This window comes from Clupea harengus, chromosome 3 (genome assembly GCF_900700415.2).
Source record: "Clupea harengus chromosome 3, Ch_v2.0.2, whole genome shotgun sequence".
NCBI classification, from domain to species: Eukaryota; Metazoa; Chordata; class Actinopteri; order Clupeiformes; family Clupeidae; genus Clupea; species Clupea harengus.
In genome coordinates, this window is record NC_045154.1 from 19,573,807 (window position 1) to 19,590,951 (window position 17,145).

The 17,145-nt window shown below is 43.7% G+C and overlaps 1 protein-coding gene across 1 annotated transcript in view; it reads right to left on the minus strand.

The window, feature by feature from the left end:
- The window catches only part of cpne2 (copine II), a 36,487-nt gene that overhangs the window by 14,191 nt on the left and 5,151 nt on the right, over window positions 1-17,145 (minus strand). Inside the window, exons 2-11 of the mRNA XM_012818709.3 lie at window positions 11,221-11,414; window positions 8,075-8,254; window positions 7,576-7,650; window positions 7,121-7,192; window positions 6,944-7,027; window positions 6,439-6,528; window positions 5,969-6,067; window positions 3,958-4,044; window positions 3,328-3,387; window positions 321-454 (exon numbers count right to left, since the gene is read on the minus strand). Of these exons, the coding sequence (XP_012674163.1) occupies window positions 321-454; window positions 3,328-3,387; window positions 3,958-4,044; window positions 5,969-6,067; window positions 6,439-6,528; window positions 6,944-7,027; window positions 7,121-7,192; window positions 7,576-7,650; window positions 8,075-8,254; window positions 11,221-11,394 (1,055 nt within the window). The 5' untranslated portion in view covers window positions 11,395-11,414. The remainder of the gene's footprint in view (window positions 1-320; window positions 455-3,327; window positions 3,388-3,957; window positions 4,045-5,968; window positions 6,068-6,438; window positions 6,529-6,943; window positions 7,028-7,120; window positions 7,193-7,575; window positions 7,651-8,074; window positions 8,255-11,220; window positions 11,415-17,145) is intronic.

Consider the following 17,145-nt stretch of genomic DNA (forward strand, 5'->3'; position numbering starts at 1 on the left):
CCATGGTCCTGTATGATATGTGCTATCTGCAGTTTTATTTTCTATCTTATGCTATGCATTTTATGTATTCAATTTTATAATTTGAATTATAATTATTATTTTATTTTTTTGCACTATATCTGAGTTATGTTTCTTTGATGTCTATTTTTATCTGCATGTAATTTCTTTGTGCATATTATGTATTTGCTGTAAAGCACTTTGAGCTGCATTCTTTTGCATGAAAGGTGCTATATAAATAAAGTTTTATTATTATTATTATATATTACACACTTACTAATCATAATCATAATAATGACATGTGTTACAAATCACAGACTTACGTGTCATAGTCCTGAATGATTTGGCCCACTGCCCAGATGGCAGACAGGTACTCGTTGCTGCCCAGCGGGTTGATGTAGTGCAGAGAGGACGCCTCGCGTGGGCTCCCATTAGAGGCCGTGAAGTCAATGCCAACCTGAGGGTATGATACATTACAGCACTCTTAGAGTAGCTATGGTTTATCATGCAAGGTGTTAAAGGCTGCTAAGCTAAGGGTTTGATACATTACGGCACTCTTAGAGTAGCTACAGTTTGTCGTGCAGGTGGCTAAGCTAAGGGGTTTATCCTTAAGCTTAAAAATGAGGTGGGAGAGAGTAGAAGGAGTTGTAAAACTAATCTAAGTCTTGTTCAGGAAATGATCCTTTAGCCCCTTGCACTTCCACACAAAGGCAATTTTCATTACAGACCTGCTTTACATTTGATGAGCATGTTTGTTTTCCCACGCTAGTGAGAGAGAGAAGAATGGATGGTGAAACACCAGAGCACAAAGAGGGAGAGAGTGGAGTAGATGGGATATGACAGAATGAGGGTGTCACTATGTTTGCCTGACCCTGTGTGTATCCCCCCCCAGGCCTCTCATTCGCCAGCCGATGCCCAAGCTGCCCCCGCCCTCCCCACCCCCTTCCTCTTCCACCTAAAGAAACAGAAGGAGACTGACAGCCATCCACAAGAATCCACCATCTTCAGCAGACACAACAACAACAACAATAACAACAACACACTCTTGTACAAATAAGCCTGGGCATCAGCTGGAATAAAGGAACCTTTTGACCCCCCCCCCCCCACACACACACAGACACACACGCACAGACGCACACTCACACTCACACACACACACGCACTCTGACACACACACACACACACACACACACACACACACACACACACACACACACACACACGCACACTGACACACACACACACACACACACACACACACACACACACACACGCAAACACACACATCATAACAAACACATTATCACTAATAACAGCAGTGGCCATGGGTAAAAGCACTGAAGGAGACAAGGCTTAAAGGCTGACTGCTCATTACTGATGCTATAAAAAGATAACGACACCCATCACGCTGTGCTCACTAGCGCCGCACTGCTAATGCTTCAGACCACTGCTAATGTAAACAGCCCACAGCTAGGTAACGTCAGTAATATGGCCGTACATTGCCATGGTTTTCCTTAGAGCTTTGCCCTGATCACTGGTATAACACTCTTTTGCTTGGATTGACGCAAGAAGATAGCCCTGAGCCTGAGGCAGAGCGTCGTAGCCTGCAGAAGTACTGTAATAACAGAATGAATTATATCCAGGCTAAAGCTGATTGAATGCCTTGGCACAGAAAGAGAGCTATTTTCTGCACCGCCGAAATATCTGCGCTCTACCACAAAGGACCCAAGATTAGGGGAGCTCTGCTATGGGCTGTCGAGGATTTGAGTGGAGGTAGGGGTGGGGGTGTGTGTGTGTGTGTGTGTGTGTGTGTGTGTGTGTGTGTGTGTGTGTGTGTAGAATTTGCGCTTAACCAGTACATCTTACCCTAGTCAATATCAGATTCTGTTAATCTTAGAAAGGAATCATGTGCACAACTTATCCCACATGATAATGGGTCTCAGAGGACAAAAAAGTTCTATAAATGTGATTTTCCACAAGACTTCTTTAAAGCTTTAAAAACATGTCTAGAAATATCAAACCAAAGCTGCTGGAAGAGGTTCCCATACAGAACAAACTGATGCCACATGAAACAGCTTGCTTGCTTCCATTTCTAAACCCCAGCTCTGGCCCTGAGTCTGTCCTAAACTGGCTGAGATCTGGCCCTGAGTCCGTCCTAAACTGGCTGTGATCTGGCCCTGACACTGCTGCTATATGGGCCATCGCTCTCTCAGACCATCATTTCCATCAGGATCCATCAACCTCTTCAGCATCGCCAGCTAGGCTTGTTACTATAGTAACCCCAGCATTTCGTTGCTTTCCTTTTGCACTCTTTTCTTTCGAGCCGAGCAAGTGAAAAAGGTAACACCTTACATAAAGCACTCCGCAAACGGCTTCATACACATTACAAACTCCACTGAATATGGACAAGGAGGCTAAATGGGAGGCATCTTAAACCCACACGGAAATACAAAGAACAGATACTCTACACTACAGCAAAGGGAGCCGTTTTGGACAAATTCACAAAATATACATGTAATGTACTGTGCTCTGATACTGTGCTCTGAATATGTAATTTCTTACAGTACCATTTTGTGTTTACTGGGCAGAGAGCAGACTGGCTTGAGTAAGACGAACAAAACATCTCAGCATTGTTTGGTGAAAACATCCTGTTGATAATAGCCCATGACGCTATGACACAAACACTCTCTCTTCTGCCTCTGACCAAAATACTCTGGTATGAAATCACTCCAGCATTCAGCGCCTTCTGGCCCAGCTATCCAGACGGACTAATTCACATGAACAAACTGTTGATGCCACTGTTGGGTGGCCTTTGTTGGCTGCCAATGTCAAGTACAAACACAGAAAGTCACGACGACTTAGAGCTTCGACATTAGTCCAGTCATCTGTGTTTTCAGAGGATTCTAGTAATCTCCGCTACATCACACACAGCCAGTCATGGGCTTTTTGAATTTGTATTTTATCCACATTGTCTGTATACCAGCTCTGGTCTGTAAGGCACTGTAGCTTTGGTGGAGTGTGGCATAGTTATTATACTGGATGCTGTAATACATTCAGCTTAGGTGCATTGTTATATATATATATATATATATATATATATATATATATATAAATTGCGTTGTATGCAAATACAATGACAATAAAGGCTTTTCTATTCTATTCTATTCTATATGCTTCAACAGAGTAGAATAATGTTGTGTATTTCAAAAGAACAGAATAGAACCAATAGTCAGATGCTTTTTAATGTGAGAACCACCCTCACATTCAGGACGAGTGTCTCAGTGTGTGCCTGTTGGGATGGGGGAAGTACACAAATGAGGTCATACTCACAGTAAACATGAGTTGACAGCCTCCTAGTATGTAGTCCAGGAAGGTGTAGTCCCTCGCGATCTGAAGGCATATCAATGCCACACGTTAGGCCAAACCGGTTTCATTTTACGCACAATGGCGCAATCTCATCCAAGCACAACTGTAACTACTGTACAGCGTTCATGACTGAATTCTCTACATACCACACATAACACATACATTAACCATTCAAACAAGGGCAATAGCAAGAAAGAAATGAGTCACATATATTCACATAACGCAGACTAGTCAACAGGTGACGAGCAACAGGTTTGCTCTCCAACATTGGCACAGGTGAATCGTCCTGTTATTAATGGACGCGTTGAATGTGGATTTAGTGTTATTATTCTAATCTGAGTCAGCAGCAATGGCTTCCTTTCTGGCATTTTCTTTGTGATATAAAATTCAATTAAGAAGGTGACTTACAGCGTGTGTGCAAAATGCTTTAATGTCCATACATAATGGGTTTAAATGAGGTTCCTTTTATCCACATTTTGTGTTCTTACTCAAATGCTGGGAATGAGCTCACTAATTGCAGTTTTGGAGAGACGAGAGACGGTTTAAATGTGTTTGTTCAGAGGGATTTGTCTTTCGTCTTTCTTTGCTTTTTACCTTGCAAGACTTCATAATGATGATCCCAGAGTTTTTGTAGTTCTTCTTCTTCTTCTGTTTCTTGGGATTAATGCATTCAAACTCGACCTGAAAATGGAGAATAATGTTTTGTAATCTCATTCTATTATTTACACATGTATTTATGGAATTAGGTAACACTAGCAGGGCATATCAAACCAAATCAGCATGAATGTCTAAATCCAGCATGACAACATATCAAAGCTCCATTCAGACATGGCACACACGGTTGCAGATCTAATGTTGCTGTGCTGCCTCAGGAAAAACAGTGTCTTTGGCATCTATAGTGAGTCATCACTCCAGAGTTGTAATATCAGACAGTAGGTTGCCACGGGTGTGTGTCTCTCAATTTGAGTGTGTGTGTGTGGGGGGGGGGTATGTATGTATGTGAGACGTGTGTGTGTGAATGTATGTGTGGGAGTCTGTGTGTGTGTGTGTGTGGGGGGGGGGGTATGTATGTATGTGAGACGTGTGTGTGTGAATGTATGTGTGGGAGTCTGTGTGTGTGTGTGTGTGTGGGGGGGGGGTTGTATTTTTGTGTGATGTGTGTGTGTCTGTGTCTGTGTGTGTGGGTGTATGTATGTGTAACATGTGTGTGTGTGTGTATGAGTGTGTGCATGTGTGTGTGTGTGTGTATGTGTGTGTGTCTGCGTGTATGCGCATGTGTGTGTGTGTGCGTGTGTGTGTGAGGGAGAGAGAGAAAGAGATGCAGAACTGAAGGAGGGTGACAGGGATGGGAGCTGATCCATAACAAAAGTAACTGGATTTTCCCCGTCACGTATTCAGTCCCCTTTCCCAGACAGCCATGACAAAACCAGCACACGTGTGTGTGTGTGTGTGTGTGTGACCGTAATACATGACAAAACCAGCACACGTGTGTGTGTGTGTGTGTGTGTGTGTGTGTGTGTGACCGTAATACATGACAAAACCAGCACACGTGTGTGTGTGTGTGTGTGTGTGACCGTAATACATGACAAAACCAGCACACGTGTGTGTGTGTGTGTGTGTGTGTGACCGTAATACATGACAAAACCAGCACACGTGTGTGTGTGTGTGTGTGTGTGTGTGTGTGTGACCGTAATACATGACAAAACCAGCACACGTGTGTGTGTGTGTGTGTGACCGAAATACATGACAAAACCAGCACACGTGTGTGTGTGTGACCGTAATACGCGTGCTGTGCATGCATGCCTGCTTATGCATGCCTGCTTATGCATGCCTGCTTATGCCGAATCAGTGATAGCGTTGAGCTTTTGAGACACTCTGCTGCACTGGATGCCAGCAGTAGTAAACAAGACAAGCTTTTATCTTAGGCACACACCCCTCCCCCCTAATGTGGCCGTAACACTTCACCCATTTGCACAGCTGAGCCGCTGAGATACTGAAGGTGCCTCCGTATGAATTACCCTTCACTTAAAGCTGCACTTCATCTATGAGAGGAAGGAAAATGCTCCACTTCAATCATGCGGCGCCACTAACGAAGGTCCACGCGGGGAGAAACAGCAGATAATTAACAACTGGTACATAAGCTGAACGCGGAACGAATTAGGCCCAGACCTGCCGCAGAGCTGTATCTATTTCATCCGCGGCTGTGGTCGGGGCTGGGCCGACCTTCTGAAGAATGGAAACAAACCAGACCTGATTTATTATTTCCATTTCCATCTCCATCTCCATTTCCATCTCCATCTCCATCTCCATTTCCATTTCCATTTCTTATTTCTTATTTCTTATTTCTATTTCTGGCATGATGGCAGTTGAATGCATGTCATATTTTTTTTACATTTTGAAAATTGAGTTAAATTGCTGGAGTGACTTGTGGTCAAAAGCAGCCCTTTTCTCAGGAAGGGTTTTCAGAAGAGAGCCATATCATCATTTCATCATCAGCTGCTGTGGGGGGCTGGGCCGACCTTTTGAAGAATGGAAACAAACCAGACCACACTTCACAAAGTGAAAGAGAATACCCGGATGACAGTCATTCCACCACCCCACTCACCTCCAGTGAATTCTGAGCTTCGCTCATCTTGTTGGCGGTGGTCAGAAACTCTCCAATGAAATCATGGCCTCCATCATTGTCATAGTCATAGCATAGCACCTGCAAAACACACACCACTCATTGGACATTTTTCCTGAGCAAAACACATTTTTTTTACATATTGTTGTATGCATTTCATTATTCTTATTACCAAATTTTCTGATAGCTGTTTTCACTCTATCAAATGTTTTGTAAATCACTTTGGACAAAAGCGTTTGATACCTAAACAAAATAAAATTAATAAAAAAATAATAATAACAAATATACCTAAACTACAATAATAGCCAATAATAACAAAATACCTAAACTACAAACAATATAAACTACAGATAGAGGATGAGAGAAAACAAACACACTGTATGAGAACATCTGATAGATCAGACAGCTGTGGCAAACATTGAGTCTGATACGCGTGTCCTTATCTGACAGACCTTAATGCTTCTGTCCACGTCTCCATTGCAGAGCGAGATGAGTGGTACTGTAAACGGCTTCCAGACGGGATCCAGGGTGTTTTTGATCACCTGAAGACAAGAATAAGGAGCTTAGAATGAAATACTACTGATAGCACAATAATAGCAGTGACTAACATTAACTTCAGTGAAAGAACATCTCCAATGCCAACTACATAGTACTTCATAGCATCTCAAACTACTGGGGTAAATCTGCAGGCTGTCTCCTCTGGACTCTGGGCATGTAAACACAGCTGGCACTGGTCACCAGGAGCAGGCAGTGATGAATCCATTCTAGTCTCATTTTCCATGACATAATCGCAAAAAACACTTATTCACTCCTCAAACAGAGGGCTTAAGATTTGGTGATTTATCTTCGGGCACACCTAGTAATGTGCAGCACAGTGTGGTGTGGTGTGGTTACAGATATGACCCTTTCAGTGAGTCAAATAGGCATTTTAGGATTATGACATTTGTTTTTTATTACCTCTGTTCTGTGGACCAGCATCCATTTCCCATCGTCACCTTGCTTGTGGAACTCGAGGTAGGGGTCCGACTTGCCAAAAAAGTCCTAAAATTCACACAGACAGATCCTCAATACCTCGCTGCTGAGGTGACCCATTTAGCTACGTAACATGTCAAACAGACAGAACCAAACTCCCACCTTCTTGTCCAACCTTCTCCCACACATGGTCAGTGTTATTATTCTGTTGTCAGATAGCTCCTGGGCAGTTATCTGGAACAGAAGCAAAACGTAGCTATGCTCTGGAAAAGGGATTTACAACTGTGTAACTACTGTCATATAGTTTAGCACTATAAAACTACAGTGGTAAAGCATTATGGCTACAACTCATTTACATCATTACATTTAGTCATTAAGCAGACGCTTTATCCGAAGCAATCAAGCTATGAGCAATAGAGACCTAGTGTAACAATAAATACTACTTTACATAAGGAATAAAAAGTGCTGGAATGTAACTACTGTAAGTGCGAGTTAAGTACTAAATGGTAATGTATTATACAGAGTGGTTATTAATGCTGTGGTTATATGACATAGAATCTAACACTTGAGCTACGTATGTAACACAGTGGCTGACAAATAGAGTTTGCGAATCTCACCGTGATGGCCCCCTTCCCAGCTGGCTTGCCATTGGCTAAGATCAGAGGCCGCTGCAGCTTTTTATTGGACACAATCTGCAGGGAGAGCAGCACAGCGGTAAGGAAGGTCAGTTCTCGATATGGGGACGTGTAGGTGGGCATGGATGGGGAGGTGGATATGGCTCATACTGACTTGCACCTGACCTGCCCAGGTTTTGGCTCACCTGTCCCCAGGTAGACATGTTAATTACCAGCCTGGGGTAGCTCATCAGTAACCCTGACTCTCAGAAGCAGGCTCTGCCAGTCAAACTCGTTGAAGTGGTACACTCACCCTATTAACATTATTACTGCTGAACATGCTGGAGGATGACTCATAGCACTGACTCCGTTTCAGTTCACAGGGTTAAGGTTTGCAGTTCCATACAAACACCTACATCTTGCCTTTTAATATGATAATATTTTATTGATATTTATTTTCTACAGAGAGTATCCACAACAAAGGGACTGGATCCAAACCTACCACTCCGAGAGTGCAGGTGAACTCGCCCAGGAAGTCGTGTTCGTAGAGCTGGGAGCTGCATTTGTCCTCGTCGAACAGGGCGAACTTGAGCTTCTGCACCTGCTCGAAGTGGTAGTCCACCTGGAACTTCACTCCAAACACAGGGTTCAGGTTGTTCACTGCAGTCTCCGTCCGGCCAAGCTGCCCGAAAGAATGAGGACAAATGTATGGTAAAGTATGACACAGAGGAAAGCTAACAGTAACATTAAGAAACATACAACACACACACACACACACACACACCCACACACACACACACACACGCACACACACACACACACACACACACACACACACACACTCACTCACTCACTCACACACACTCACACTCACACACCAAACAAATACCCCTATAATGAATCCCCCTAAAAATGATGCTTTTAAAAAAAGTTTTTATGAGTTTTGGGGCTTTTCTAGCCTTTTTGTGACAGGCCAGTACAGACAGACAGACAGACAGGCCAGTACAGACAGACAGATAGACAGACAAGCCAGTACAGACAGACAGACAGTAAGTGGGGATTGGGGTGTGATGGGTGTAACGGGAGAGTGGATTCGAACCTTGTGCTGAGGCTAACAATTCTATACATATCTATACATTTTCCCTAGTTTTACTGACCACCACATAGTATCAGGAAAGTTTACAGGCTTAACCTGTTCACTCATTTCCATTAGATTGCATTTTGATTCTTAGTTTATACCCCTAATGGTTACTAATCATTTCTGTGGGATCAGTTTAATTGTTTGAGCGGATGACTTCATTTTATATGGTTGCCATGGCCTTCATACAAAGTTGTGGAAAAAAAACGCCCTCATAAAATCTTCTAAATAGCTATGAAAATGGAATCTGAGCGTTGTCCCCTGATACAAGAGTTAATTTCGGACGCTGGCAGACACCCCTCCCCTCCCTGAGTGTCACCATCTCCCCATCCTCTCTGTTAGCCAGTAGGCAGACCCCAGCATCACCAGCCTCTCCCAGCGAAGTGTGATCACACCTACCCCCTGGTCGCCCCTGCACCCCAGCTGACACTCCCCGCACACGCACACTCACACACACACACACACACACACACACACACACACACACACACACACACACACACACACACACACACACACACAGACAGACACTGGGAGCGAGGTTTTAAGCTCAGTAGGAGATGCTCATAACTATAAAGGTATTTAGCCGACGCTTTTATCCATCTGACAAAGTCAGCTGTTTAGAGGTCTGCCCCTCCAACGCCTAGAACTACAACTATGCCTACACCTTGGACTACACCTAGAACTATCCCCTTTTTAAAAATCAGTCTAATTTCCTTCGTATTCCTGGAGCCCTGCATTTTCTAAAAGGTGCATGTCTAAGAAATAGGAAAGAGGTATATATTTATAACTAGACATTTCCCATCATTCAGATTTATTTTCTTATTCCCTCGTAAGCATCTTCTCCTCTGAGAATCATCTTCCCTCCTGTTTATCTCTTCGCCGAGAATCACTGAGGAAAAAAACATAATTCCTTTGTTTCCCTCCGTGTTTCCATGGTTACGGCGCAGCGAGCGATGCGGTGATTTCATGTTTAGGCTTGCCCTATTGACCAGCAGTGCGGGGCCTATGCTAATCACACCCAGCATGGAGCATACTGAAGAGAAGCACTCGCTCCACACACCGCCAGGGCAGCATGCAGTACTACACAGCCCTAAGCTCACCAACGCACACACACACACACACACACACACACACACACACACACACACACACACACACACACACACACACACACACACACACACACACACACACACACACACACACACACACACACACACACACACACACACACACACACACACACACATTCACACACACAGACACACACACTCTCTCTCTCGCTCTTCCCGCTCACAGATACTGGCTCAGAGCCAGATTCTCCCTCTCTCTCTATCTCTCTCTCTCTCTCTCTCTCTTCTCTCTCTCTTGAGAATCTGCTTGTCTGATTTCAATTTGAACTCTAGAAACCCTTCACAACCTTTTTTTCTCATCCACACTTGCCAGCATTTCTACTCTTTCCTCTCCTCTCTTACTCATCCTGTCCTCCTCTCCTCTTTCCTCTCCTCTCTTACTCATCCTGTCCTCCTCTCCTCTTTCCTCTCCTCTCTTACTCATCCTGTCCTCGTTCCAAAGCAAGCCTGAAAGAAAAATGCGATGTAGTCTCTGCACCCTTTCTAGGCTTTACTGTTTAGTCTTTATATCCAGTCAGTTGAAAATGGTCACACTTTGGACAGGAGGAAAGGGAAGAATTTTTCAGCACATGGACTAGTTTCCTTTTTCTCCATCGCAATTTCCCCTCCACTTCAGCTTCCTCTTCCCATTGACTTTGCATTTGTCTCTACATTTACATTTGATCTACATTCACTCGTTTGTTTTTATCCGAAGGGGATTGCAAGCCAGGTAGAGTAAAACTGTAGCACCGGTTAGTCAATAGAGGCAATTTTCATGAAGGAAATAGCAATGCTCAGTTTCAAACAAACCTGGCATTCGGTTTGCCATTCAGTGAACAGAGAACAGAGGTGTAGGCACAGAGGAAGTGTAAGGGAGGAACAACGCTCTTTGCCAACAGGTCCAGCAACACATACTCTGAAGCCTTACCTACCCCTCGATTCACTTCTCATAGAATTAGACTGAGCAGAGGACATTAGTGTTGTCTTCTATGTACAAAAACCTGCTGGGTCCTTTGCTAGAAATTACACTTATTGCTGCGGGCACCAGTAAGAACACAAAGGCATCTTATGCCCATCATTTATTTAATGGTTATGAAATTATCAAATATCCAACAAAACATGTCATCATGGATTCATTTCGGTCCATTTACTTGATCTTCCATGTTTGATGCAGAACATCGCACTGGCGAGAATAGCAATGCCCACTCTATTCAATTTCTATGCCAGTCTGCTTCCATCATCATTGCTGGGAATGGCAGTGCCCACTTTACTCTACTCAACTTCTATGCCAGTCTGCTTCCATCATCATTGCTGGGAATGGCAGTGCCCACTGTACTCTACTCAATTTCTATGCTCCTCCACTTCCCCCATCAGGTAGCTCTGCTCATGGCTCACCTCCACCCAGTTTTCCTCCACCTCATGAAAGAGCACACAGAAGGGGTCTGACTTGGAGGCCACGTCCCGGTCCAGCAGGCTGGAGCCGCACACGGACAGCTCCACCTTGGTGATGCAGTGCTGGGAGCCTATGGCAGGGCCTTGGTCAGACCCGGAGCCAAGCGTGTAGGCCATGCAGGCTGGACTCCCACAACCTGAGGACACACACACACACACACACACACACACACACACACACACACACACACACACACACACACACAGTACACAAGCACACACACACACAAGAGGTAATTCTCAAAAAAGGGTGCACACTGTAAATACACTAAAACTGGAACTAATTACTGGAACTGGAACTAGTTGTCAGGGCTTCAAATGGAACCATTATTACAGAGGACTAAAACTTAACATCAGAATCAGAATCAGAATGGGATTTATTGCCAAGTAGGTTTACACCTACTTGGAATTTTTTCTGGTGTGAAGGTGCATACAGTAAACATAAAACATAAAAACATAGAAACACAATAAGTACTACACATAACATAAAATCACAAATAAGTACTACACATAAGAAAAGTACTACACATGCAGGAGACCATGGTGGTTAGGTTTATTAGGACACGCTGTGGGTTACAAGCAGCTTACAGGCGGTCCCACCCAAAAGGATGTAAAAACAACAACAATAACAACAAGTAAGAATTATTTAATTATTTATTATTTAAGAATTATTTAAAGGGACCCCGACCAAAATATCCACATTGGATTTCGCTGAGTAACTCACATACCTGCACCTTTGAACAAAATAAACTGACACGTGAGCTATAACTCAAACCCTTGAGCCTTTTCCAGCTCGTCGTGCTGATGTTGTAATAAACATGTCTATTGATAATACTGCTGCCTTGATAAATCAGTCCAAATTGATGTACTGATGAATTGTCACATCCCTATTGGGAATACACAAATCAGTGCATGAACATACATGACCACACACAACATACATGACCACACACATAGACATACACATGACCACAAACAACATACATGACCACACACATACACATACACATGACCACACACATACACATGACCATAGTCCTTCAGAGCCACAGAGCCCTAGATATGAGAGGATTCAAAAACACGAACAGAAGAGGAAAACAGATGAAGGCATGCTTCAGGACAGCATGTCTTACCAGGCCTGTGGACTGCACCCAAAAAAAGACATGTCCACTTGCTTAATTTACAGATTCACAAAGAACACACTTCAGGGGGTTTACCAAGGGCACGCTTCATTGGACTCACAAACGAACACACTCCAGTGACTCTGAACCTGGAACACAACACACGCCCCCCTTCACATGCACAGGATTGGGTCAACAGCTTTGTCATCACACTGAGACCAGGAATGTTAATCAGGCTGCGATCACCTCACTGCCACGTGACACAGAGAGAGAGAGAGAGAGAGCAAGAGAGAGAGAGAGACAGAGAGACAGAGAGAGAGACAGAGAGAGGCAGAGAGAGAGAGAAAGAGAGAGACAGAGAGAGAGAGAGAGAGAAAGATTTAGTGATAAAATCAGAGTGGAAGCAACTGTTGAAATGTTACAATGGCTGATTAGAAGATTCTTAGGTGAAGCTCTTTGAGTGGAACCTCTGTCTCTCTCCCTTGATGCGCATCACTGTACAAGATTAAACCGGTTTCCTGGACTGATCATATCTCAGACTGAGTCTCCAACAAATATATGGTATAAAAATTACTATCACCTTTCACATGTGATAAAGACATTTTGTAAAATTATTAAAGCATAAAACAACCTCTCCTGACCTTTTTACACACACACACACACACACACACTCACACACTTACACACACACACACATACACACACACACACACTACAAGGAATCAGCATGCTAGGACAAGAGGATTCTAGTGAGGTTGCTTGTTGCTAAGATACTGATGAACAAATGTAGAAGTGACTCTGTCGGTACGTTGCTGTGACCAAGATCATGGAATTGGCAATGACTGCTACTCTCAGCTACACAGGTTATGAAATGAAATTACAAATTACACACGATTCTGGCCCACAGGAAACCTAAAGGAGGGAAACAGAATGCACAAGTGTGGAAAAAAAAAAAAAACGTTAATTTGGCTATTAGCTCTTTAGGTTAAGACTTGCTGACTGACACAACGTACAAATCCCTACATTTAGTTAATGAGAACTTACAAGTCACAAGCAAGGAGTTTTGTTTTTGTGGATAGCAAAACACATTTGTAAATCTATCAATAATCACTACTTTGGTGTCATACAGGAGCTGGAAGGGGCTATAACGGAAAAAGATATCGAACAAATGGACACTGAACTATGTGACACAGGAAAAAAACGTTCAGCTTCATTCATGAGAACACCACAGTCTCCTTTATAATGCTGGCAGGAAACAGAAACTAGAAGAATATACTGTATATGGTTGTGGCTTTAGATGTTCAGCATTTAGTTATACAGACAACAACAATTTCCAACAAGCTTTCTCTTCTAATAACAGCATAAGACTCAACTCTCGTAACCCTCATATACTCTCTCATTCCTAGCCACTGTAAAATGAATTTAATCATGTCGGGCGTGATCGTATAGAAGGCACTCACAATATAACCAACAACAGATATCACACTGAAAGGCTTTATGCTAATGGCACAGGAATATGCATTAGAGGGGTAAATATGTGGATCACTCACCACCATTGTAGACTCACTAAGACCAATCAATCTGACTCAATTCAATTATAATGTTGTTTGTGACATTACCGTGCACTATGAAACATTTGGCTAAAAATTAAATAAAGTAAAGGCATGTCTAGGAATTGTATTACTGCTGAATGAATGAACAGTTTATTGGCACATTAACCATCATGCTTAACTGTTCCAGGTATAGACTAAATCAAATGGAAGACCATGAACACTGGGTTATATAAACTGGGTTCAGCAATGCCATAAGGTTTCATGTTCAACCTTGACACATTGCCCATGCTTTAAAAAACAGAAAAGTTGCTTGTCGAGGCCCCAAGTTCCTAAGAATAGATAGGCTGCAATGAATCCAGGGCACATTATCTGAACAATACAGTAGTCTTTGAAGTGACTGTAACCACATAGCGATGACCTTCGAGTCCACATGAATGAGAACTTGACCACCCTCAGCTAATGGCAGATAACAGAAAGATAGTAAGACAGAAAGATAGTAAGCCAATTTGGTTGTTAACAACCATTAACAATGACAACAGTCTTAAACAAAATGGTGGCCAATAGTACAATATGCTGGCAGCCAATTAAACCAAATCAACCTAAATGCTCTGCATGCAAAGAATCTAAAAACAAATCCAAAATGAGCGAGTGAGTGAGGTGAAGAGATGAGCGAGGGAGTGATAGAGGAGGAGAGAGGAGCGAGGGAGTGATAGAGGTGAAGAGAAGAGCGAGGGAGCGATAGAGGAGAAGAGAGGAGCGGGGGAGTGAGGTGAAGAGAGGAGCGAGGGAGCGATAGAAGAGAAGAGAGGAGCCAGGGAGCGATAGAGAAGAGAGGATCGGGGGAGCGATAGAGGAGAAGAGAGGAGCGAGGGAGCGATATAGGAGAAGAGAGGAGCAAGGGAGCGATAGAGGTGAGGAGAGGAGCGATAGAGGTGAAGAGAAGAGCGAGGGAGCGATAGAGGAGAAGAGAGGAGCGAGGGAGTGAGGTGAAAAGAGGAGCGAGGGAGCGATAGAAGAGAAGAGAGGAGCGAGTGAGTGAGGTGAAAAGCGGAGCGAGGGAGCGATAGAGGAGAAGAGAGGAGCGAGAGAGCGATAGAGGTGAAGAGAGGAGCGAGGAAGTGATAGAGGAGAAGAGAGGAGAAGAGAGAAGTGAGGGAGCGATAGAGGAGAAGAGAGGAGCGAGGGAGCGATAGAGGTGAAGAGAGGAGCGAGGAAGTGAGGTGAAGAGATGAGTGAGGGAGCGATAGAGGAGAAGAGAGGAGCGAGGGAGCGATAGAAGAGAAGAGGAGTGGGGGAGCGATAGAAAAGAAGAGGAGCGGGGGAGCGATAGAGGTGAAGAGAGGAGTGAGGGAGCGATAGAGGAGAACATAGGAGCGAGGGAGCGATAGAGGTGAAGAGAGGAGCGAGGGAGCGATAGAGGAGAAGAGAGGAGCGAGGGAGCGATAGAAGATAAGAGGAGCGGGGGATCGATAGAGGTGAAGAGAGGAGTGAGGGAGCGATAGAGGAGAACATAGGAGCGAGGGAGCGATAGAGGTGAAGAGAGGAGCGAGGGAGCGATAGAGGAGGAGAGAGGAGCGGGGGAGCGATAGAGGTGAAGAGAGAAGCGAGGGAGCGATAGAAGAGAAGAGAAGTGAGGGAGCGATAGAGGAGAAGAGAGGAGAAGAGATGAGCGAGGGAGCGATAAAGGTGAAGAGGAGCGAGGGAGCGATACAGGTAAAGAGAGGAGCGAGGAAGCGATAGAGGAGAAGAGAGGAGCGAGGGAGTGATAGAGGAGAAGAGAGGAGAGACAGGGAAAAGAGAGCAAGCACCCAGCTGAGGGGGGGCAGAGAGGGGGTAAGAGCTTGGCATCAGAGAAGACAAGAAGAAGCCTTTAATACCTTTAATACCTTAAAATGGCTGGTTATGTTACCCTAACCTCCATCTCTATGCATTCACCACAAACCAATCCAGTAGTATTGCCCCGTGCCCCTGATGCATTAGGACAATACCCTTTTGCCCAAATATCCCTGAATGGTCATCAGCTGTGACGACAGGGTCAAGGAGGTTGATTTGCATACAGTACTAAAGTGAGACGCCATAGTCAAACACAACTATGTGCAGGTACCATAGATTGCCATGAAACCATCAGACCTCTGTCCATATTGTAAGGCTCAGTTCAAGACAAGATATACAGTACATTTACACATAGTTCTAGATGGCAGTCATCCAAAGGTCACCCCTGTGTCTCCTCCAAGGTCACCCCTGTGTCTCTTCCGATGTAGGACAGGCTTATCAGTTGAATCCCTCACAACAGGGGGTGTGAATAACTACCTCAGATGTGTGAGGTTTCTAGCAGGGGTTGTTGCTACAGTAGACGATGCAATCAGAGAGGAGTCCTCTGGTATACTGCCTTTTTGATCCTCTGGTCAACTTTGGAAACCTGGGAGTCCATTTTTAAGATTTGAATATTCTCAGAGTCAACTTTGCCTTACACACCTCCCTCTCTCTCATCAAAGGTCAGATGAGACAGCTAGCAAAGTACAAACATATCTAATAAAGCTCTATTCCTCAGGGAGACGCTTTAGGACCATCATAGCAAAAACAGACAGGCTGAGAAACAGCTTCTATCCCAGAGCCATCATAGCACTTAACAATGCACAAAACTGACCTGTATTTGTCTCTCTGTTGTGTTATGTCTTGTGTTTTTATAGTGTAAATATGTATATATATATACAGTATATGTTCAATCTATATTTTTATTGTTTTTGTGTCTGAGAGCTTCTACCTTAATTTCGTTGTACTTGTGCAATGACAAATAAATATATTCTATTCTATTTTATTCACTATGCTTTAAAAAAATGCAGACGCCCATGACTAAGCCATTTCATATAACTGAGAATATATAGTACATTGAGTAAGTCCTATGTCCTGTAAGATCACGGTAGTTTAAAAAAAGAAAAAGAAAAAAGAAATCCATTACCTTGAAACATCATAAAATGATGCGAACCATGAAACAGATCAAACAGAGGATTTCCGATTCTGGCTAATAATTGAACAAACAAATCACAAACTTACTGAACATGTCCAGTGTTCTAGCACATCCCACTGTCATATCTTACTCAGAAAAGACACCTTGAATGACACTCCAGAGTGATGTGCTCTGTCCTTATATACCTGTATGACCATAACCACCACCTGTAGCATAATGAGTGACT